The sequence below is a fragment of the Micromys minutus genome (genome assembly GCF_963924665.1).
Source record: "Micromys minutus genome assembly, chromosome: 31".
Taxonomy (NCBI): Eukaryota; Metazoa; Chordata; class Mammalia; order Rodentia; family Muridae; genus Micromys; species Micromys minutus.
Window position 1 is genome coordinate 1,795,513 of NC_137966.1, and position 25,429 is coordinate 1,820,941.

Consider the following 25,429-nt stretch of genomic DNA (forward strand, 5'->3'; position numbering starts at 1 on the left):
CATGTGTGGAAGGGGAACATGTGTGGAGGGGGAACATGTGTGGAGAGGGAACATGTGTGGAAGGGGAACATGTGTGGAGAGGGAACATGTGTGGAGAGGAAACATGTGTGGAAGGGGAACATGTGTGGAAGGGGAACATGTGTAGAGAGGGAAATTGTGTGGAGAGGGAACATGTGTACAGAGGGGAACATGTGTGGAGAGGGAACATGTGTACAGAGGGGAACATGTGTGGAGAGGGAACATGTGTAGAGAGGGAAATTGTGTGGAGAGGGAACATGTGTACAGAGGGGAACATGTGTGGAGAGGGAACATGTGTACAGAGGGGAACATGTGTGGAGAGGGAACATGTGTGGAGGGGGAACATGTGTGGAGAGGGAACATGTGTGGAGAGGGAACATGTGTGGAAGGGGAACATGTGTGGAGAGGGAACACGTGTGGAGAGGGGACACGTGTGGAGAGGGGACACGTGTGGAAGGGGAACACGTGTGGAAGGGGAACACGTGTGGAGAGGGAACACGTGTGGAGAGGGAACATGTGTGGAAGGGGAACATGTGTGGAGAGGGAACATGTGTGGAGAGGAAACATGTGTGGAAGGGGAACATGTGTGGAAGGGGAACATGTGTGGAAGGGGAACACGTGTGGAGAGGGAACACGTGTGGAGAGGGAACATGTGTGGAAGGGGAACATGTGTGGAGAGGAAACATGTGTGGAAGGGGAACATGTGTGGAAGGGGAACATGTGTGGAAGGGGAACATGTGTGGAGGGGAAACATGTGTGGAAGGGGAACATGTGTGGAGAGGAAACATGTGTGGAGAGGAAACATGTGTGGAAGGGGAACATGTGTGGAAGGGGAACATGTGTGGAAGGGGAACATGTGTGGAGGGGAAACATGTGTGGAAGGGGAACATGTGTGGAGAGGGAACATGTGTGGAAGGGGAAATTGTGTGGAGGGGGAACATGTGTGGAGAGGGAACATGTGTGGAGAGGGAACACGTGAGGTCCTGAGAGTTCAGAAGGGAAAACTGCAGGAAAGCGAGTCCCACAACACCACCCGTATCGTAAACATATCACAGGAATACACAGTTATCTTCAAATTTAAATTTATTAAGACATTCTGCTATGTCTGCCAGTCTACATCCAAATTTGCTACTAAAACAAAGGAAACCACGCCCCACAGCAGGAATACCAAGTCTGAAATACACTTTTGTTTGAGCCAAGCTTATTGTATAAATAAATGACTAGTTTCTTTTCATATCAAAATCCCATAAAAAAGTTACATCCCCCCCTCCCCAGTTCTACCTGTAGCCATGATGAATGTAAAAATTTAAATATGACACATCCTTGTCAAAGAAAGGGTGCAAAGTATATTAACAGCTTCAAAAGTGGTGTTTGCAGAGTGGGGTCATACAGTTCAGTACTCATTCCCAAAATGCAAACACTGCCATAATTTAACACTGCTTTTGACTCAGTTGTGAGAATTAAATATTACACAGGATTGGACAGTACACCCAGGGCCTTTATCAGTGCCCTAAAGCCCCTCCCACTTTGGCCTCTTTGTTAAAAGTGGACTCCAAAGTGTTCATTAGAGTTTTAGTTTACTTCACACAGCCAACAAAGTATACAATATATTAACAAAAGTTCCATATACATCAAAATAACGAAGACTCCAGCATCGAGTTCACGAGTCTCGGGTGACATGGGCACACCCGTGAGGCCCAGTGCACGGCTGCCCCTCCTCCAGGCACATCCTGATGTACGTGCGCCTCCATCTGAGAGTCAATGTGCCTACACCTTTGACTTCATTGCGCTTCTGTGGAAAACTCCAGAATCATTTGGTGGCTTTAATCAACTGAGGGAAAGGGGAGTGGAGACAAGAGCTAGCTTACCCACACCACACAATCAGAGCGATCCTGTCCTGTGGGAAGGGGATGCCGGGTCCACCTCTGCCTCCATCTTCCCACACTGACCTCCAGATCATCGTCCTCTTAGCCCCTTTCAAACACTCAGACCTGATTTCATTATCCCTCGCACATCAGGGTCCACTCCTGAAGTTGCTGAGGTTAAATTTTCTTGGCAAACCTCTACAAAACATCGGCATAGAACTTATAAATACATTTTGATTAGTGTACATTGCAAAATTTCTCCAACAACATCAAGTGGGGTGGAGAGTGGGTGGGGTCCACTGTACCCCTGGAGTAGATCCTTGGAATGTCAGGCTCCTGCCTAACCCTCTCTACATTCACTCCTCAGATCTGAGCATGAACCCCACCTCGGGTGGCCTTCTCCACAGTACAGAGCTCCAAGCCTGTTTCTCCTCTAGGCTGACTCAACAGGACATGCTTCACCTTCTGCAATGTGAGGATCCTCTCCGGGGTCAGCAGCCTGGCTAGCTGAGCTGTTGATGTGTTCACTACTGTCTCCAGAACCGTCCTGGGTCCCGGACCCTGGCGGACTCTCATGGTCCGGGGGCTCAGGACCTTCCTGAAGTACAATGTTCTGCTCAGCTCCCGCAGGAGGCTGTGGAGCTGGTTCTGTCCCCAGTCCTGGAAGCTGGGAGGAGTTTTTGAGATGGCAGTGACACAGAGGGCAGGTATCCTGGACATACAGCCACTTCTTCAGACATCCTGCATGAAAGAAATGGCTGCAGGGTGTGATCACAGCCGATTTCATGTCCTGGAAGAGAAGTCGATAGAGGTACCTCAGAAACATTAGCCATTTCACCTTTCCGATGCCGCCCCCAACCAGCTCTGACTTCAACACAATCTGCAGCACAAACAGAAAACCTGCAACACTTAGAATCATCTGGTTCGCTCTTAAAGCTGCTACCAGAGGAGCCCTTACACAGTAACGCAAGACCCTGTGGACAAGGGAACAGATAAGCAAAGTGAGGAAGGACTGTCCTAAACCCGGGACACAGAGGGCGCTCTAGAGGACCAGGGTGTGAGCCACTGGTCTGAGGAAACCTAACGCAGACAGGACTTTGCCCACAATTATGTGCCAATGCTGCTAGAGACTATTCCACGATGAGCCTATATGCAAACGAAACTCAGCCATGGAACACCAGAGTGTTGGCAAGGAAGCGGCCATTGTATCAGGGCAGATGTGCAGACATTTTTAAATTACTCTGTGTAAGCCAGCGCTCCTCAGAGTTTTACCCTATTGGGCTGTTCCATGCTACTGAGTGAGGAAATCTGGACCAGGATCCATAAATCTATACTCAGGACAAATCCCACAGGTGCTCCCGCTCGACAGACATGAGAGCAAACGGCGACGCCCTCTTTTGGCATTAGTATTCCTTGGGGAGGGAGGGCCTAAGACAGGAATTTCAGTAAGAGTCGTAGATTTTCTTCTCAATCACTGTTTAACACCCACAATTGAGGAGTGTAAATATCCCCCAAATTCCTTGCCAAGAGCTGGTAACACCCAGGGGGTAGGGGAGAGCCAACTCTGAAGCAGGGAGCCATCCACACAAAAGCAGCCAGCCAGAAGCTAAGCAACTCCACTCTCGAGTTCCACACGTGAATGGCAGGTAGTTCCAGCACTTCAGAAAAAGTGATGTGACACCAGGGACAAAAAGGACTCTCGGACCCCACAGGAGATCAGACAAACTGACTGTGCCAAACTTGGCTTTCCCGGGGTGGCTTTGAGGACGGTGAGGCTACAAAAGACACCGAGTCCGGTTCAAGAGCACAGAGACGGACGGACAGGGACAGGCTCGGGCCGTTCTCCGTCTCAGTGTACTCGTGTTGGCCAGCATCCAGAAAGATGTTCTCACAATGTGTTTAAAAAGTGGAAGCTTTGTGTCACTGTGAGAAGACTCGTATCACGGTAGTTTTATATACACACACAAACACCTACCCACGGCATCTGCACAAGGCAGCCCTGAAGGAAAAGCATTTCTGCACACACACTGCCACTCTCTGTGGCTGTCAGCCATCAGCCTACACTCCCAGAGATTTTACTCGGGGCCTGGTTGTAGCTTTTACCAGGTAATTTTGCCCACACCTCCAGGAGTGCAGCTTAATGTTGAACAGGTCACCTCAGTCCCCGACAGGGGACTGGGGACAAACTCTAACTATACGTTTCCAAGATGACTGATCTTTTACTTGTACTTGAGGGCAACCATTATCTTGGTATGAGGCCAGTGCTGTATGAATGGCAGTCAGTCTGTCCATCCTCAGGACCCTTACAGCCTGCTTCTATCAACACTTCCCAGACCCTACAGGACAGCATTCATTCACCACCACCATGAAGTCTGGGCACTTCTTCCCCACCCAGAAGGTATTAGGAAGAGTAAAAATCTTGGCACAGCACTTTTCTGAAGTTGCTGACTCCTGGTTGCTAGGATATATTTAGTCACACATACACATGGACACTGTGTCTGTGTGTATAGTCAGTAATAAACATAAAATACACCTAACCTGTTTTTCCTTTATGTATGGGTGAGCAGTAATGTTGAAAACAGTAATAATTAGAACTTGAAAGACTGCATTAAAACTGACCTTAGAACTAACATGGATGTATTTATAGAAGGCCTTTAATAATCTAATCTGTGAGTCCCACTGTCTTTTCCCAAATCCTGGAAATTTACAGTGAAACCGGTGCGCGCTGCAGCCCCCACGGCCTGCCCCACCGAGCGGTCACCTGGTAACAGATGGCGCAGATGTCGTTATGCCTCTCAAGCTGCTCCTTGGTGGCGATGGGCAGAGACTTAATCTTATTCACAGCGTCCCTGCGGAGAAGGAAGCTCTTCCAGCCCAGCTGGGCTCGGAGCCACACGTTGTAATAGGAATGGATGAAGATGATCATGGAGCCCATTACAGTCCACTCTCCAAAGATGGTCTCGGAGACGCCGTAGGCCACCACACAGAGGGCCACGAGAAACTCTAGCAGGCGGTAAGTGCCATTCACGTAGTAGATGACATCGTCCATGTTCTCCACGGGCTCTTTGCGGAATTCCTCAACCATAAACAAGACGTAAATAAAAAGTGTTCCCAGAACCTGGGGAGGAGGTAGTACGTACATTAAGATAGAGTGTGATTATAAAAAAAATATTCTCCCTAAGTTTAAAACAATAACACATGCATCTTGGTCCCCACCGGAGGTTGTGTACGTGGGTGACAATGACCAGTGACTGGGACAGCAGAGGCCGTGTCCAGTCTCCGCAGGCCCACCCCACCCAGCCAACTCTCCCTGGCCTTCCTCATTCATCATCCATCTGCGTCACTGCTACAGGAACAAGACTGACAGCTTCCAGAACCACACTTCCTTTCACCTCTTACTGAGTGGGCAGCCGAGACCTTCGTAAGTCACAGAAAGCTTGCCACGTCGGGCGACGCTGTTCATAGGTACAAACACTTATCGGTGTGGTACATACATTAGCTATGTATGTTTATGGCATATGCACATGTGAGTTGTATAGATTTATAGTACAGGGTATCTTGAGACTTTACTTTAAAAACCCCACTGTAAACAAGCTCTAAGACACTTCAGTGTCGTGCTGCTGGCTTGCTTTGTTTTGTTTGTTTGGTTTTGCGCACTTTTTGCTATGGTGGCATCAAAAAGGAAGGAGGGGGAGGCCTCTAGGCCCACCCAGAGTCAAAGACAGGCTCCCGCAGCCAAGAAAGTAGGCAGTGGTGGAAGGTAGCCCCAGCAGCTAGGAAGAAGATGGAAGGCATAGCCTGCTGCATCAACAAACCCCAGAGCCTGGCGGTGAAAATGCTCCATGCCCCTGGTGTGGCCAAAGTTGACACCCTGGTCAGTCTAGACAGAGAAGGCAGGTGTGTAGCCGGCTCACGACTGTGACGGCATGGATACTACCGACAAGGTTGGGATCACCTAAGCTCAGTCCCGGTGGCTAATTCTAAACACTGTTCTTACCATAATGAAAGCAAAGCAAAGGGCTTTTACCATCGCCACCAATGGAACGCCACCTGGTTTAGGTGACATTTACTAAAACAGGTATCTTCGTGCCATGTGAACCTCATGCTTGCAATCAAAGACATTTTTGACCACACACAGTTTGTCTAGCATTTTCATAGCACACTTCGCTCAGCACAGGACACAGTGACAGCCACCCGCAGCCACACACTCATCCCAGAAGAACCGCAGGCAACCAGGAGGCGCAGCGTCACTGTGAGGCTCACCTGGAGAGAGGTAAGGATGCTGCTAGAGATGATGATGAGAAGCCAGAAGTCCATGTGGAAGAACTGGCAAATCATGTATGCCATGTACGCAGGGAACACCAGGAGGAACAAGCAGAGGCTCACGGCTCGGAAGTGTTTCCACAGACTCCTGGGGAAGGCACAAGAGTCTCTCACCGTCAAGTCATTCACAAGCCGCTTCCTCACCACTGCTGAGAGGCTACGATGGCCGTTCCTTCGACCTGGAGTCACTCGTGGTGGGTTAGGGTTTTCTCATGGCTTTTCCTGTTCACTATAGCTACTGGTCTCCTTCTACTATAAACCACTAAGGGTGGAGCATGCAGGGTCGGAGCACCCAATGGCCTACTTCTGTTTCCTCCCACAGCCGAGAGGGAACCCACTTCAGCAAATGCTGCTGAAACCATAAGTAATGCAGACAGACACCAACTCCAGGTGACAGCCCAGACCGAGGCCAGGCTCTGCATCCGCTTCTGGTGGAGCAAGGAAGAGTGCACCCAACTTGGCATCTTGAAGGGATGCAGAACCAAACCTGCTACTCAGTTCTTGTGGGGCAATTTGGGGATTTTTCTCATTTGCCTTTATAAATGTATAGTGTTCTAGCATTTCCATCAATATGCAAAATTAATTAATGCACTCTTTAAAAGATACTTTCAGAAACAACAAAATATTAACTGTAGGTAGGTCAAGGTAGCTATGTGCAATGGCTTTTTAGGGGAACCCACCCTTAAACACCTTTGACATGCTTTATGAAAAAACCTCCAACTTTAAAATCAACCCCCAGTAACTCTAATTAACTATGACTAACTGAGATTAACTAACACACAGCCAAGAGCTGGAGTAACAGGAACCTGACTTTTTCAGCCACAGCAGCACCTTTTCAAGAGGACTTTATAAAATGTTTGCCAAGCAGATATGACAAACTGTAATTAAAAGCCAATGTTAAAATTATCTTACAAATCTGTTCTCAACTGTACCTCCTGAGAGACTACTTCCTCCAAGCAACAAATTCAAATATAGTTCTAGAACCAATCATCAAAATGTGGATGAAATGCTGGGAAAAAACAGTGACACTGAATTTTAACCAGTCTTTTCTGGAATTGCTTGTATGAACTACAAACCAAAATACTATTGTTAGTTTTGTGTGTTTGTTTTAGGTGCCAGATACTGATCTGAAGTTTCTAGACAGTCTAAGCAAGTCCTCTACCACTAAGCCAGATACTCCCAGCATGCAAAGCAGTCATCTTGGAGGCAATAATATTTTGGGTTTTAGGTTTTTTAAAAATGTCTAGGGCACCATTAGCTCGGTTGTTAGTGATCAGCTCACACCTACGGAAGAAGCTGGGGCGGCAGGTCTGCGGTCTCAGTGCAGCCAACGGAGAGACAGGAGGATCCTAGGGCTGAACACCAGGCAGCGCAGCTAATCAATGAATCCTGACCCAATATCAACCTCTGACACAGACAGACACACACAGGCAGACACTCGCTCATTCATGAAAACCCTCTGATCTGACATCAATCTCTGGCTTCTACAAACACGACTTCACAGCTGCACATGTCAGACAGACAGACAGACAGACACACACACACACACACAAGCAGACACTCGCTCATTCATGAAAACCCTCTGATCTGACATCAATCTCTGGCTTCTACAAACACGACTGCACACCTGCACATGTCAGACAGAAGAATAAACAATATTTTTGAAATAATAAAAGTAACTATAACTTAGGCTTTTCCTTAATACCAGATGTATATAGGTCCATTGTCCAATTTTATTTGGTCCCATATGGCATCAAGAATCTCCGTTAGACCATCCGCACATATGGTGCAACTTCCCAAAAGGCTGTCAAAGGAGCTGCAGTTCTGTAGGTACCTGTGTTTATGAACCCAATCCTCTTCCTCCCTTGCACTTTCTCTGCCCCTTTAACTGCCATTGCATAGGATACAACCACACATTATGCCATACATTTACTAGGTGCTCTTATACCTTGAAAACCAACATTAAATGCATTAAATTTTTCTGAACAAAGTCTTTTTCGTCAAAAGCTTCTGCCGTGACTTTTAACTACAGAAATCCTAAAGAGGAAACCAAAACTGATTAGGAAAGCCAAACACAGGCCAAGGAGACGGCCCAGTGGAGAAAACATTGGCTGCAGCAGTTGGAGGACCGGAGTACAGACCCCCAAAGTCCATGTCATGCCACAGCCAGCGGGGTGGCTGCCTACGCTCACCGTGTTCAGGAGATGGAGACTAGACAGACTAACTCAATCATCATGGTCCGGTTCAGTCAGACCTGCATCGGTCAATCGGGTACACAGAGATCAAGGACACCCAGCATCCCTCTCGGGCTTCAACGTGCACACATGCATGCAAAGGTGAACGTAACACCAAGTTTTCATCCATCCTTCAGTCTGTAAGCACCATGCGGGAAGAGCTTACATTAATTGAATCAAAGACTTGGGTTCTCCTTACTTGTCTCTAGATGCTCCCAGGGCCAACACAATGGGGTCTGCGATCTCCAACATGGACTGCAGGATAGAGGCCACGACGATGAAGAGGATGATGCTGAGAAGGAACGCACGGTGAACCACCTGGAGTTCTATGAGCCCCGTCTGCACCGCCAGGATCAGCAGAGTGACTCCTTCCGTCATCCCCCTGACAGGCAGACATGTGCGGAGGTAAATTCATATTCCAACCACCACTGAGCTCCAAGGCACCACTTGGAGTGCCAAGGGCCCTGAATGCTGACTACATAGTTTTATATCTATCCTGACATTTCAAGTTAAAGTCCTGTCCATCTGCAAAGTAACTTCATGCCCCACTGCATCAGTGTAGTGGCGCACATTGATTTACATGCATCCTGATGTGTTCAAAAGCATGCTGTTGGTTAGGATACAATGAAAGAAAAAAAAGAACTTTACAAAATAATAAGCAATTCCTTAGCAGAATGTCACTGAGACAGACCCTCCTGCTACCCAGAGAGCCAATGGAGTGTAAAGATTTACAGCATTGATTAATTATATACCCCCTCAATTATACACTGATGCCCCCTATTCTGTTGAGCGTGCGTGCGCACGCAAGCACACACATGCACATGCACACACTAAATATACAAGTATTTATTTAAAAATATTTCTTTTTTTGTTTCCACCAACTTGGAAAAGAATATGTTCCTTTAAAAAGACAAGAAGCTGTAGACAGTCCAAAGACAAATCTTTTTTGCAAATTCAGTTTTCATTTGGAATAATATATACCAAGTCAGAAGATTTGTAATATCTAACTGGTTTGGTTAAAAAAAAAAAAAAAAAAAAAAAAAAAAAAAAAAAAAAAAAAAACCTTACATAAAGGAGAAATGATAGGCACAGTTTCTCATTTCTAAAACTGCATTAGGAAACCCTTTAACGTGTGACAGCGTTCACGCTGCCTCGTGAGAAAACCAGCACACTGAGCACATACACCGATACGTCTTCCTGGAGAACTTGTGCTGATAAACCTGTCACCTCAACAATCCTACAGATGGTCTAACGTAAAAATAAAGACATGATAGAAGAAAACAGTGAACACTGAGATATGCTCTGCAACATCACAAAAGCACCCAGCAAAAGGGGGACAGACGCACCAGGAGAGTAAGAGACACCTAAGTATTAAGGAGGCATAAAAAATGGAAAAGTCAATTGCAACATGGGTCTTATTGGGATCTTATTAAGCAAAGCATTAAAAAATCCAATAGATAAACTTGAATAACTGGATATCATATCAAAGGTTCTGAACCTTTGTGAGAACATTTACATGGGGCTGGAGAGACTGCTCAGTCGTTAAGAGCACTGACCACAGTTCCCCTCCCAGGACCCACATCGTGGTTCACAGCCATTACTCCAGTTGCACGGGATCAGACACCCTCTTCTGTTTGTATACATATATGTATATATATTATTTAATAATTTAGACTGAAACTGCATCTGGGATTTCCTCCAAATATGTTCAGCTAGGCAGAAAGGTTAATTGTTCTGCCTTTGAGAATTGTTAATTCTCATCAAATCATCCTTTGACAGCTCGGGGAGTTCTAATAAATATGTACACACACACACACACACACACACACACACAGAGAGAGAGAGAGAGCCCTTGGGAGAAAGCATCAAACAGAAATCAGATTTTATCAGCAGGACATGTGCTTTAAATGGGCAAAGGCAAGCTTTCCAAACTCTCAAAATCTAAAAAGCAAATTATCTGATATTTATCATAATTTACATATAATTAAAATGTATCTCTACATTGTAATTTAGTTACTGTTTTCCATAGTATTTTAATCCCAATATGTAACAAAAATTTTCAGAGCTTTATTTCCTCTGAAACTCATCAAGGACATTCCTGATATTGCCATGTAGAAGGTTCAGACTGTAAGACATCATTTTACCTGTTCATGGCAGGATCGTTCATGAAGGCTCGATATCCCTGCAGGTAGAACTTACAGAGTGTCAGAACACCCAAGGCCACAAAGGACACTGTGAAGACCAAGCCGAGAAGGGAGTAGGGCGTACTGCAGCACTCGGCGATGCTGGAAAACGGGAGGCAGGCAGTCTGAGTCTATTTGTGGTAAAAATCATTTCTACAGTTTGATTAGATTGTCAGAAATCATCCCAGATCCAAACCTGAGGTAGCTTTACCCACCACCCCATAAAGAAGTAGTTTTTCATTCTGCTTTTAGTATTACTTATTTGAGCAGGATTTCCCTATGTAGCCCTGGCTGCTTGCCCCCCGACCCCTGTTAGTCACATTTGTTTGAACAGGATCTCACTATGTAGCCTTAGGTGTCTGCTTGCTTCCTCCCTTCCTTATTTGTTGGAACATGAACCTCACTATGTAGCCCGGGGTGCTTGGAACTCACAGGAATCCACCTGCCTCTGCTTAGGAGAGTAGCAGTTTCCGCCATTTTACCACCTGCCATTCTAAGCCACCAGTCTTATGCCTCTTCAGCAAATACCTGGTATATAGTAACACATCTCAGCAAGGTCTTTCCTTTTATTATCAACTTCAGGTGCAGTAAATTTCAAAGAGTGCCTTGCTCACATCTCAAGAACCATGTAATTGTACATGATGGTAAATATTCCAAAGTAACCTGCTATGTGCATGTTGTTATGGCAACCACTGGCTGTTCCAATAGCTCAGACTGTACTTCTCGGGTAGGGGCTTCTCGGAACTCCCTATGTGACCAATCATTATCAAGCAGGGTCTCCTTACTTCCCACTCTCCCTCCCCACAGAGACAGCAGCATCAACTACACTATGGCGGTCACAAATTTCTACTTAATTTGGGTATAGATACAAGAATTTAACTTTAAACAGCTATTCTGTGAGCATACTCAGGAACAGAATTCAAAATCCTTAAAAAAAATTGTTGCTTTAGTAACATAAAAATAAACATTAGGCTTATTTAATATTGAACTGGTCATTAAAATGTATCTGGTTTTGTTGGTAATATTACCCGTTTACAGAAGCTACTATTGATTAAAATACCTCGTTTTTACAGTGTGGATCTAAACATTCATTATGAAACCCCCCATACACACATTAACAAATGAATAAGTAAGACAGTGAACCAGGAGCGAGCATTTATATAAAGAGAGTGCTGAGCATTTCAAAGTCAATCTCAGTGGACATGACAAATGTGGACCCAACAGAAGCTCACAACAGACCCCATGGCGGGAGAGAACTCAGGTGGCACACCCACAAAGCATGCCTGGCTGGTCACTGCAGAAGCTAAAGAGGAAAGTGCTCTAGCACATATCCATTTTACCAGTTACTTTATGATCTCAATACTGAGCACAACATGAGGAATATGAGAACTGCCCCAAGTGCACAGAACTGAGACCTAGCTGGAGTAGCAGCTGTACCCCTTGTCAGTCTCCTCACTGTAGACAGAAAATGGCAGTAAAGGTCCCGGTCCCTCAGGATTGCTAGAAAGACTAAAGGGGAGGAGAGAGTGCATTACAGACTGACCAGGACCATCCTTTAAATGACATAGCCACAGATCACTTGCTGGACCCTGGTCCCCACGGCAACTGAAAATCCCTTCTTGATTAAACAGTCCTGTGATATTGCTAAAAGAAGCCTGCATAGGTCACTTCCCAGACCCACGGTGTCTCTTCCGAGGGTGGATTACCTTGTCAGGAAAAGGAAGAGCAGCCTCTCCCGGGACGCAGGCTGATCCCGGGTGCTGAAGTAGGAGTAGATCTGGAGAGCAAATAAAACCAGCCAGAAGACCATGAAGAGCACAGGGACCACCAGCTGGTTCCACAGGGACATGCCCAAGGCCAGAAGGCCGTACACCTCCACCACCTGAGGAGAGACAAGGCCGCCTTAGCTCACTCCTCCTGCAGGGTTGCTCTCACGAGGCTCCTTCTAAGACGGAGACACAGTAGGAAGCATGGCCGCCTATGTACTGAATTTCACCTTCCTATTCACATGGGGTATGTGTGCACCCATTGGCAACAACACACTGCCCCAGTGGTTGAGAAAAAAGGCTGCATTCAAAACCAAACAACCACAATGGTAGTTCTGAAGAAACCTGGCTCATGATCGTGTCTAATCAAGAGGTTTGAGGTTAAGAGCACTGGCTGTTCTTCTCAAAGACCCAGGCTTGATTCCCAGAACCCCATGGCAGATCACAACCCTCCATGACTTTAGTCCTAGGGGATCTGAAGCCCTCTGCTGACCTCCAAAGGCATCACACAGACAGGTGGTGCAGAACACACATGCAGGCAAACACTCACATACGTAAATAATTTAAAAATTAGGAATTTGCTCAGGGTTGGCGACAGAGAAGCAAAGAACTTCTCTGCATGTCTGTCCCACAGACAAACTGATCCCCCCTGCTTCGCCGATGTGTTTGTCATGCACCGTTCTCACCATTTATTTCGTGTGCCATGACGAATACACCTTTAAAAGCTAATAAAACTCAAAATTCAAAGCTCATCAGTTTACAAACCATGAGCAGGAATCATTAATTACTGAGTGAATTCTTGGTTATTACATCTGAGATGAGACATGTAAGCAAGTTTCTGGCGTTCACGATCAGGCACTGGAACAGGCGGCTTACAAGTCCTTAGCCCAGCAGCCAGAGGGATCTCCTGATGTGAAGTCTGGGCATTTCAATAAAACAGAGCTGGAGGTGTGGTGTCTAAACACACTCATGCTCATTTCTAGCTATTCTTTTTTCCCCCGGACCCCACACCCTCCACTATGTGCATGCGTGTTTACCCCCACACTCCACACCCTCCACTATGTGCATGTGTGTGTTTACCCCCCACACCCTCCACTATGTGCATGTGTGTGTTTACCCCCCACACCCTCCACTATGTGCATGTGTGTGTTTACCCCCCCACACCCTCCACTATGTGCATGTGTGTGTTTACCCCCACACTCTCCACTATGTGCATGTGTGTGTTTACCCCCACACTCTCCACTATGTGCATGTGTGTGTTTTTGCCCCCCAGAGCCCACACCCTCCACTATGTGCATGTGTGTGTTTACCCCCACACCCCACACCCTCCACTATGTGCATGTGTGTGTTTACCCCCAGACCCCACACCCTCCACTATGTGCATGTGTGTGTTTACCCCCACACCCTCCAGTATGTGCATGTGTGTGTTTACCCCCACACCCCACACCCTCCACTATGTGCATGTGTGTGTTTTCCCCCAGACCCCACACCCTCCATTACGTGCATGTGTGTGCTTGTGTGAGTATATGTGCATCATGTGTGCCCAGGGACCCACAGAGGCCACTAAGGGCATCAGATGTCCTGGCACTGGCACTATGGGGTATGTGATTCACGTGTGTGCTAGATCAGAGCCTGGGTCTTACACAAGAGGAGCCTTGTATTTGTGTTTTTTCTAATTTACATTTTCATCAGTAAAACATAAATTTTTCTATAATCTGGTCAAATTTTTTTCCCTATTTAGAAAATATTTAAGTAAACCGTTTAACTAGTTGGAACATGACTGTTAGAGGCCAACTTATCAAAAGCAGACAGTAGGCTGCCACTTTTCCCAATCACAAACAAATCATTTAAAAGCCTGACATTTTTCCACTTCTTGCTTATGCAATTCTCAAGTCACAAAATTTATAACCTATAATTTATGTTCACCAACCTCACCCTAAGTGACGTGTGAACCACAAAGCAACCACTCAGATTTCAACGTGACCTTGAGAAACTGAGACACTGTCTTATGGCCATTAACTATTTGATGTAAAGGTTTACAAAATGGCTCCCCTGCTCTGATCTAGAATTCTTCCACACCATAGTGATCTGAAGATAAAATGCAGACCTTGAGTTGGCTGCCCTTTGAATCCTAAATGCTAACAAACCCTTCACTGTAAGGCCACTTCACTGTGCTGAGCACTGTGTTCAACTCCGGGAAGACCACCCACGTTCATCACCAAGCATGAGAGGAGAGAATCAGGCTCAGGCCAGGGGCTTAGGGAATAGTTCCCAAAGGTCTACTGGCAGAGCACAAGATAGCCCTCTCCCCCAGGACTACTAATCTCATCCATCTGAGAGTTTCCTCTTAAATGAAAGTCACACACACAGCCAAGAGGTGAAGGGGAAATCAGACCAACACTCTTTACATTTACAATGAAGCTTAGCAACTGGTCAAAGAAAAGCAATTTTCTTCCCAGTGTCTAACCTGGGATCACCTGTCCTAAGGCAAAGGCAAAGGAGAGGAGAGAGGCAATTGGCAGCAGCACATTCTGCGTGACAGCCTCTGGTTAGATAAACAGAGGATTGCCTGGCAAATATTTCCTTATCTTTTGTCTTTGGTATAACAGCTAAGACATAATGTACATCGCCTGCCCAACTCAGAATCTCACAGCTACCTTAGAGCAGAGCATGGTGTGGTATTATCAGCCTCATTTTACAGAAGTGATTATGCCAGGGTCATATAGTCAAGAGCAGCCTCAGGGCATGAACCCAAACTCTCTGCACCCACAAACTGGCTCCTTCACTGTCCCTCCAGTGGGTTAGGGGCTACATGTGTCCCCACAGCCGGTGCTGGAATGAAAGTGAACCGGTCTCCACAGAGAAGTGTACTGACCCGAGTGTGCCCGGCACTCTTACCTGAACTAACTCCCTGTATGCGGACTTGGCGAGGTTATACGGCACTAAGAGATTAGAGCCTAGAAAGTACAGGACTTCTAGTCCTGTAAAAATCATGGCGAATTTGTTGATGATGACGATGGTCTCCAGAGGGACGAGGCAGAGGCGAGCCAGCAGAGGGAGCATGTGCGCCGAGAACAGCCAGATCTGCTTCGTTTTCATGACACAGGAGCACAAGGTGCACACCACTAACTGACCTGAAACGGGGAACAGACAGCGTCCAACCCTGAGCATTTGGTCAAAATGAGGAGGGGGAGCAGGGGGAGGAGGAGGAGAGCGGGAGGGAGAGACGGGGGAAGGGAAGGGGGGGGGAGGAAGGGAGGAGAGGATGCTATGGGGCCTGCCTCGCCATCAAGCTTGATGACTTTTGATGACTTAAGTCAGATTCCCGGACCATCACACACAGTGGAATGAGAGAACTCCTAAAACAATGTGTCCTCTAACATCAGTGTGCCCAAATGTTCTCTCTCTCTGTCTCTCTGTCTCTCTCTCTCTCTCTCTCACACACACACACACACACACACACACACACACACACACACACACACACGGGAGGGGGGGTGGTGGCACACCAAAATGTAAAAAATAAAATCAAGGGTGACATCACAGCTTTTGAAGAAGTCCAAAGACTCTTAATAATTTCATCTAGATATAATTACATATTGGCATGATGAACTTGGAACACTTCCTCCCTAAGGCTGACTCAGAAAATAAGCCTCTACAGCTCTTAATCACATTTGTGATGGCTTGAGCAGCATACAAAGGATTTTTATATGTCTACCTCAATCACAAGTCAGTTGCTGCTTCTCACACTGCTTCTTTTTCAAGGGTTGTCAATACTGTGCCCAAGATACAGGCTGCGTGCTCATCCTCACACTTCGACAAGCTGCCATCTGTTCTGAGGCTCTTAATCTCTGTCTGACTGAACCATTTAAACCTCCCCAATACCCCAATCCTGAGAGTTAAGGCCGAGAAGTTGCGGCTCACAGAAAGGAGTGCAGAGAGAACGGGGTGAAACTCTTTGGTTGCTTCTGCTCCTACCAACCACAGGCCGCACCAGTAGCTCCCTAGCCAGAATTGCCAGTGCATATGAAGCCTACTGTGTGGCACCAGCATGTGAAACCCACTGTGCGACAGCTGTTTGCATACTCAGTAACCTTCCGGATCTACTCTGTATATGAGTAGATGTTAATGTTTTCCATTTAAAAATATTTTAGCATACTTTATTGTTTATGTGCACTATGTGTGTGCCAGGGAGAGCCAGCAGAGGGGTCAGAGCAGGAAGGAAGTGTTCTTTAACCGGTGAGCCATCATCTCTGCAGCCCCGTATTACACACCCATATTTTATTCATACACTGGTCAATGTTCGCACTGTTCTACAGTCCGTCGACTGGCTCCGCCCCACAGCAGGCACTATTGTGACTGTCAGGTACATTATGCTCGGAGTGTCTGACATATTAGCATTCAGCTTTTCCCCCGTCACAGAATTAGGAAGTACTTGCAGGAATAAGTGTATTTATTTGTGACAACTTTGCACTTTGATGATAAACATGAGTAGAGCTTAAGCTGGGGGATCACTAATATTTGCTCCAGACCATCCGACTGTGTCACCCAGGCTGGCTTCACACTCAGGATCCTCCTGCCTCAGTTTCCCTGCCTCCCCAGGACGACAGGTGTGCACTAGAAGCCTGGTTGGAAAACACTTATGGCTCTGACATACACCTCCAAATAAAAGAACCAAGCCTTCCTCCAAAAAGTTAAACAATTCACATGAGAAATAAACAAAAAAAGGGAGAGAGAAATAGTCAATAAAACAAGTGTCAGATAGAAAGAACACAGAACAAAACGTAAAATGCAAAACCATTGGAGCCAGAGCTAATGGATCAGAAAGCCAAACAAGAGCACAGCTCCCTTCAAAGACAGGATGAGAGACTTCAGAGAGAGAGGGAGACAGGAAGAACAGACAGAGGGAAGAGCAGACAGTGGGGACGGAAGGGTCACCAGGAACTGCAAGAGGCCTGGGGAAGATGGAGCGTGCGGGGAGAGGCTGCAGGAGGAAGCTCGTTTTCAACATAATTAGCCCATTTTTGGTGATAAGATTAAGTGCATTTCCTTTATTAAAATACTCGGTATCAGAAAGTGAAAGCAGAAAAAACAAAGGCTGGAAGTGCTTTGGTGGCAGTGAGGAGGCACCATGGCCCCGTTTGTCTTCAGTGGGCTCAATGCTGTGGTGCCTCGGTTTCCCTGGTCAGCAGGATGGAAACTCCCCCTATGCCCAGCTCTGAAATCCCCGAGTCCAGGCCACAGTAGGCAGGGCTTGCCCTGGCACTGTACACCCTTCCAGACCTTCTTTGAGAGACCATGACTCAGCAGGCATTTTCTTCTCTTGACAATTGATCCTTGCTCCTGCACGGTGGGGAGTGTCAGTGAAATCCCCTGCAGCTCCAGGAGGCGCTTACTCTAAGGGTAACTAACACTGAGTAAATCAAAATCACTTTGACTTTTGTACTCTCTGGATTCAGGGCTCTACAATTAGAGAGAACTCTGAGAGGGTTACAACCTCCAAGAAATCCTGGAACATTTAAATGGCTCTGGTTTTTCTTTAAGAGCACACCATTGCTGCTTTTGTGTGTTTATTAGTTCTCTTTGTGTAGTGCTGTGAAGGGAACCCAGAGCCTTGTCCTGTTGACGGAGCTGCAGCTCCAATCCAGAAGCTTTATTATCACTGGAACAGGAGCCAGGATTTACTTTAAAGTCAGTGTGAGAGGAAAGACACCCTTTAGTATGGCAGATACACCAGGCAGCCTGGACCAGAGCAGAGTCTGCCTTTCAAATGACTGAACAAATGGCACGGGCACAAGGAAGAAGAAAAGGGTGGTGGAGGAGGAGAAGGAGGGGTGAAGGAGGAGGAAGGGGAGGCAGCACAGTGGAGAGCTCCCCTCCTCTGGCAGAGCAGGAAGAGCTCCGCTGGCTGCTTCGGTGGGGAAGTGGGTCAGTTCCTGTTTGAATGCATAACGTTGTCTTTTTGGTGCCTTTGAACTGGACAAGCCCAACTGGTCTTCCTGGGGACAAATGTGTGTGCCTCCAAGACCGACCTCATCACTAGGAATCCCTCTCGCACCACCTGCTGCCTGATGAGGCTGAAGTTCAAGAGAAAGTAACGTTTTTGACACTCTTCCCCAGGCTTCAGCCTTTGCCTTTACAATTCAGAAGACGCAGGGAAAGCCCTGCAAGGAATTTTCACTGCACACTCAAAAGCTCAACAGGTCCAATGCTGGCCTTGGACGTCATCAGGAGAGGGGCTACATACAGAATCTGCATTTCTTTCCTAGGAGTTGTTTCAAAAAGTAACCAGAAAGAGGTAGAAAATACATCTCAAATGTAAATACAGAGTAGCTAATAAAAAATGAGAAAAATATATTTTATATAATCAAATATACCCTAAATCTCATCAGCACACATTAGAGACGTTTTATACCCTCTTGCACTCAGCACATCTTGAGAATGTGATCTGCCACAGAACACACCATAGAGTGTGAGAGGGGCATTTCCAGGGCTAGGCCGCCACATGTGGCTGAGTTCTGGACAACACAGCTTTAGCTGTGCAGCCTACGTCAGTCTCCAGACACACAGCCCTCTTTGTGGTCTGCCACTGGGCCTTCTCTGGAGATCTGGGCAATCATTTCCGAAGACCTCTTTTTCCCTCTCTTTAACTGTCCTACAGGAGGCTTGACTGGGAGTTGGTTCCCTGACTTCCTGTTTGGGGTCTCTGGCATGGTGGTGAGGGTGACTCGCTTACACTGTATCTGCTTTTAAACCAGCACTTTTATTTCTCACACTGTGTTTCAGCCAGGTACAGGGTTTGTTTCTCACAATAGGATGCTCACTTTCAATAGCAGTAAGTAAATCTGAGACATCTAGTTCACTGCAGCCTTTCAAAGTAACGACTATCTGCTTAAAAATTAATCCTCTCGGATACTTAAAAACCCTTTAAGAACCACAAGCCTCTATGAACTATTTTTGATATGATGATAAATACAAATAGTAAGAAACATCTGTGAAAAACCTGATGACCTGAGTTGGATTCCTTGGATCCACAGGACGGAAGAAGAAAAGCAACTCCTGTAAGCTGACCTCTGATGTACACACACATCAGGGCACACACTTGAGCACACACACACTCACACACACACACACACACACACACACTCGTGCACACACACACTCACTCACACACACACACACACACACACACCCATGCATGCACAAACATGCTCAATAAATGTAAGAAGAAAGGAGGGGGGGGGGAAGAAAAGAGAGGGCAGGAAGGAAAGGAGAGAGGAAGAAGGGAAGAAAAGGGAAGGGTAGGAAGGAAGCGAGCGAGTGTAGGGTGAGGAACTAAGGGTGGGCTGGAGTGTAGCTTGGTTGTAGAGAATCTGCCAGTGTGAGGGTTGCTGGGCTTTCTGTTTTCTATAAAGACAGCCTACCCAGTCTAAGGCCCTTTTAATCTCCACCTGGAAACATCTCTGTCTACTGAAAAAGCCACTTTACCCTTTCCCTGATTCCTTTAAGACGGGCCAGTTTAGAAAGACTGTGAGTCAGACCCCAGCCAATGGAGAAAAGGCAGTTACCACCTGCACTGGAATAAGTTCCATGTGACCTTCCTGCCCCATGTGCTCAGGCCTGCTAGCTAGCTATGGTTTCTGTCTTACCCTTTGTGCAAAAAGAGCCACCACGCCCAGCTTCTTCCATTTTGTGCACATTTCTTTGTACAACATGATTGTTCTTTGTTTGTTTCTAACATAAACAAGTATAAATCCCTAAGTTCAATCCCCAGCACTGCAGAAAACACCGGAGAAGTAGCAGTTCAAGGTCATCCCTGACTACTTTGTGAGTTCAAAGCCAACCTGGGCTATGTAAGGTGCCATCAGAAATAAAGCAAGAAAAGAAGGGGGGAGGGAGGGAGAGAAAAGAAAGTAAAAGGACAAAGATACAGTGACAACACTTGCCTATGAAAACAGAATCAGGGAGGAAAGAGGTCTGGAATTTGAGGGAAGCAGAGGGAGAAGTTTGAGACCCACCTACCCGTGTTACAAAGCAAAACCCTGCCTCAAACAACCAAAACAAATGACTCCTAAATACAAACACACCAAAACCAAACCAAAACAAAACAGTAGCTTCATCTGGAGAGTCAATAAAAAACTTGAATTTTTAAATTACGACTATGAATCAGGTTTTTTTGTTTTGTTTTACTCAGTAGACGGTAACATCGATCAGTTTCTACTCTTTTACCTCTTAATACTTACCTATTAAGGCTGTGGTAAAGCGGTTCATGGAGAGAGGTTCTAAGTACATTGGTCCTTCATAGGCAGACTCCAGTTCACTCCTTACATAGTCCCTGAAGAAGAGCAGAGAGAATGTGCTTCGTGAGGGAGAGACGGCTTAGTCACCTGCTCATGGCCCCACTTCTCATCCGCCATCTAAGAAAGACTCAGATATGAAGAGGGACGCAGCTGACTCTGCAGAGATGGCTGCGGAGCGGTGTGCGGTCTGTGGGGTTTGTCTTCTTCCTGTCACGCTACTCAACACTTCATACCCAGCGAAAAACCAGCTGAGACATCCTCTCAAAGCTAAGGAAGAGACGGCGTCTAACGTCTATTGACAGACGGTACAGGAAACTCTTCATCTGCCCCCATTGCCCCCTGGGTCTTTCTGCCTCCAAGGTCTGTCCTCAACCATTCCCTCAGCTACACATAAAACAACCAAGGAGTGAGAAGCCTGACTCACAGCAGGGCTGTCCTTTACAACATTTCTTTCAAATCTACAGAGGATCCGTGACAATACTGTAATACGTAAGAAAAATATCTTAAGAAGGGAAAAAATGTAATACCTATATTCAAAACTTTTTAAAAATTAGGTGTATATGTGTATGTACATCTCTGTGTGGGTCTGTGCCTCAGTGCAGTGCCTGGAGAAGCCAGAAGATGGCGTCAGATCTCCTGGAACTGAATTTAAGATGGCAGTGAAGGTGAAGAAGCCCACATGGGTCGCCAGTTAGAGGAGCGCCCTGAAGGGAGTCACCAGCTCCAGAACTTCCATTTTTAAACAAGAACCCGCTCATATCAAACAGCACTTTTCCAAATGGAATTCCTTCAGGATGAGACAAAAAGCAAGCTTTAAGCACTCGTATGAGAACTGTTCCCACTCAGAACATACAGGAAGACGGGAGAATCTTCATTCACTCTCAGGTGGGGCCAGCCAGCCGACAGAAGCGTTTTATATTAGAGATGGAAGTTTGAGAAAAATAATACTTCCCTGCTTCCTCAGCTGCTGTTACTCACTGTGCTTTAAAATACTTTCAGTGTTTCAAATATTTTTTTAACAGACTCATATTCTGTATTTACTTTTTCCACGAAATTACTTCCAGTTAGGCAATCAGGTTGAATTCCTTTAGCACAGCATACTCAGCTCGGAATAAGGTTTACATAACCACACAGGAGAGGGCTGCCAAAAAATACAAACTTTAACACTAGTTTAAAAGAAAAGAATAAGAACAGTCTAGGGGATGATTAAAGGCGGTGACTAAGTCCTCCGGCCATGCGGTACTACAGTCTATAATGCCCCTCTGACGACTGTCCCTAACACAAGGAAAGATTTTAGTCAGCGTTTGTGAACCGCGAACAACTGTGTAAGGGGATGCTTTTGTCAAGCAGGCTGCCTCGGCTGGGGAGAAGAGCATGTGATTGGAGTAAAGAAAGGCTAAGCATCCCACAGTGTGAGCAGCAAACCCCAAAAAGTTCAGTTCTGAATGGAAGAGGCACTAATGCAACCTTTGCAAATGGTGCCTAAAGTTCTGAGTTACCTGTAGATTGTCCTGAAGCTGTTTGTATTTTAATGTTAATTCCACTTCCCCAAGAAGGGCAGCCCAGTCACTACTCTGAAGAAGAGGTGACTTCATCTGAACCTTCCCATTTTAATTAGTAAAATAAAGAAAAGCCAGTGACTGGGCGGGGCGAGGGAGGTGGAGAGAAGAGAGAGGTCTGAGCGGTCAGAGGATGCAGAGTAACGATCATGGCCACATGGAGCTTCCCAAGGACCAGCCAGACCCAGGTGGGATTGATTGGCTTTAAATAGCTATGAACATCAAGGATTTTATAGGTCTTATATGTTATATAGAAGGGCAGTTTGTATCTTTGTCTATTTGACGCAACCTTGTTATATAGAGGGTTTGTGGATTGAGAGTTGAATATATAAACCTATATGAAAAGCTATTGGCTGTAGAGTTGTATTTATGTGAGATTTTAGGGTAGAGAAACAACCTGGGATAGAGGCAGAGAACACACGGTAGAAAACTGCCAAGGGAAAGGAGCTATGTGGACAAGTTGGGCCATGGTGGCGGCTTGGACTGGGTACCAGAGGTGCGTGGGGCTCCTTACCAGGGCCTGAGGAGTGAGATCTGAGGGCTGGTAAAGAGATAAACCATTTTCTAATTTTTAATATTTACTGCAACAGTTACCAACCTCACACAGTTCTGGGTAGAAGAGAAACAACAAGCTTACACACCATTAATACTCTCAACACCGCTGAAACGCTATTCAGGTGACAGATTCTGTCTAAAGAGAAATGGCTGAGTCTTGGCAGTGCCCGGGCCTGAAGCCCAGCTCGCCCCTTGTGGCCACAGCACATTCTGTACACTGGTCCATTTCAAACTTAAATAGGTGGCAGGGAAACCCACGGACAGAAAGCAGACTAGAAGATGGCAAGGACCCTTGAGGAAGGGGTGAGTGACTGGGGTGGTATGAACTTAACTGTCCATGGTGATTAGTTTTAAATGTCAATGTGCCACAACCTAGACTCACCTTGACTGTGGACATGTCTGCAGGAGACTGGCTGATGGTGGGCCCGCCCTGAAGGGGACAGCACCATGTCACAGGTCATCCCCATGAGAGCAGACAAAGCTGGTGGAGACCATGGTGCAAGCGAGCGAGCGAGAGCCCAAGTGTCTCTCCTCTCTGCTCTCAACCATGAATGTAATACTTTAGACTCCTGCCCTGACTTCCCCACAACAGGACTAGAGGCTGCAAAACAACCCGTCCCGCCCACCTGCGGGATGTGGTAGCATAGCAATGGATGAGAAAGCAGGCCACACTGGGGAGTCAGGAGTCATGGTTTTATTCTAAGGTAATGTGGAACGGAGGGACCTGTTGGGTTTGTCACTGTTACCATCCACATTTGACAGTACAACTTGCAGGCTCAATGTTATCTTCTAGATCGTCTCAGGGCAGAGAAATGCCAGGTGCTCACATTACCTAAGCCTTCTTTCAGTTTGTTTGTTTTTTAGACAGGGTTTCTGTGTATAGCCCTGGCTGTCCTGGAACTCACTCTGTAGACCAGGCTGGTTTTGAACTCAGAGATCTGCCTGCCTCTCTACCTCTTTAGTGGAGGAATTAAAGTCACTTGCCACCAAGGCCCAACTAGGCCACCTTCTTAAAAGTTTCGCTCGGTCTTTGATTTTCTTATTTTAAACTCTAATATGACATAACCAAACTCACAAGGAGAAGCTGGGGCCATAACTCAGTGGCCAAAACTGTAACTCAAACAGAAACTAGTGCATGTAAACAGAAACTAGTGCATATATACGAAGCCAGCGCCCTGCTGGGCTACAAGCAACACCACTCTCACAGTTGGTTACTTCCAGCTGGATGAGATGCTACAGTAACAGTACAGGTATGGTGATCCTTCCAAACTTTTGGGAAACGGGCTTCTTAAGTTCGTGGCTCTGTTGAAAATGACCTATCTGACAGTCCACACCACCAAGTTCTTTTTCATGTAACCGGCTCTGTGCGCCTTTTACTTCAGCCAGAGTAGAGCTTTTTTCTCCTCCTGTCTTTATAAATTGTTATAAAAGCCAGGTCTACACTGCTCTCCCTCGACCTTAAAGCCTTCTAATCCCTATCACTATCTGTTTTTTCATGGCCCGTGTACCCAGCATGTTGGTCAGCTGGAAGTCTCCGTCCCAGTAGAATAATCAGCCTTGGAGTTATGACCACAACACTCTAACCAATCTTCCTGCTGGTGCCAGAGCTGCCACCTCTAGGACCCCAGACATAGCTCCATCCAAATGCTGCCATCTTTACTCTAGGCCAACCTTCTCCAGAGAGCAGCATCTTTCCTAGGCCCTTTACCTCCCTTCACCGTCATCAATTGTCTCTCAGGTTAGACCTTCCTTCAGAAGCCATCCAGCTGGCTTTGATGAGACAGCCAGGCCCGGAAGCAGGTCCTCCCCTGCTGGACCAGCTGAGCTAAGCTGAGCTTGTCAGAAGTGAAACTGAGTGTGGCCAGGGCTCAGCTCAAAGGGAAACCATTGTGGAGATATGCGTCTGGATGGGTTAGCACTGCAAACCGAACTGCAAGGACCGGTGTTAACAAACATCTCCAAGTCCAACTCATAGACACTTTAGCAAGTTCTATTTCACAACGTAAAGAGGGAGAAGGGGGAGTGAGAAAGAAGGAGAAGATGAGAAGGGGGTGGAGAAGAAAACGCTAGCTAACTAGAAAAGCCATACATGGAGAGCTCAGGGACTCTACCTTGGTAAATAAAAACAAAGAACAAAGGTTGGGAGTTGAGGGGAGACATCTGATGTCAACACATTTGCCTCCATGTGCATCTAACCACATATATGTGAACAGCCAACAGTCAAACCACACACATGCACACCTCAGAACTCATGAGGACAAAGTCAAATTCATGGTACAAGCCAAGGAGTTCTAATTTCATCTGAAATGATCAGATGAGCTGCTCACAAGGGAATTAGCACTTTTCAATATGGAAGATAAGTCAGCCAGAAGCAAGTGCTCCAGCCATTCTTCTGGGAACCAAAGAATCTTTTTCTCCATGGACTTTTTCCATGTGTGAGATGTGTGGAATGCTGACTGAGCCCAAGCACTACAGAACCAAACAGACACCAGGTCACTGCTCTCCAGTCCTCTGGGAGCCACGCCACTTTCACCTGGGACAGTCTCGGGAGATGTAGGATGGGATAAGGAACGTGTGAGGTGTACAGAGAAGCCCGAGGACACCACCTTGCAATTGGAAGGAAAAA

At 46.4% G+C, this 25,429-nt stretch overlaps 1 protein-coding gene across 2 annotated transcripts in view; it reads right to left on the bottom strand.

The window, feature by feature from the left end:
- Window positions 1-1,117: 1,117 nt before the first annotated feature.
- Window positions 1,118-25,429, bottom strand: part of RNF145 (ring finger protein 145) — a 40,477-nt gene continuing 16,165 nt past the window's right edge. For both annotated transcript variants that reach the window (XM_080942047.1, XM_080942046.1), the window contains exons 4-11: window positions 20,633-20,724; window positions 15,288-15,523; window positions 12,330-12,505; window positions 10,585-10,725; window positions 8,640-8,822; window positions 6,147-6,294; window positions 4,645-5,001; window positions 1,118-2,673 (exon numbers count right to left, since the gene is read on the bottom strand). In XM_080942047.1, the coding sequence (XP_080798173.1) occupies window positions 2,317-2,673; window positions 4,645-5,001; window positions 6,147-6,294; window positions 8,640-8,822; window positions 10,585-10,725; window positions 12,330-12,505; window positions 15,288-15,523; window positions 20,633-20,724 (1,690 nt within the window). In that variant the 3' untranslated portion in view covers window positions 1,118-2,316. The remainder of the gene's footprint in view (window positions 2,674-4,644; window positions 5,002-6,146; window positions 6,295-8,639; window positions 8,823-10,584; window positions 10,726-12,329; window positions 12,506-15,287; window positions 15,524-20,632; window positions 20,725-25,429) is intronic.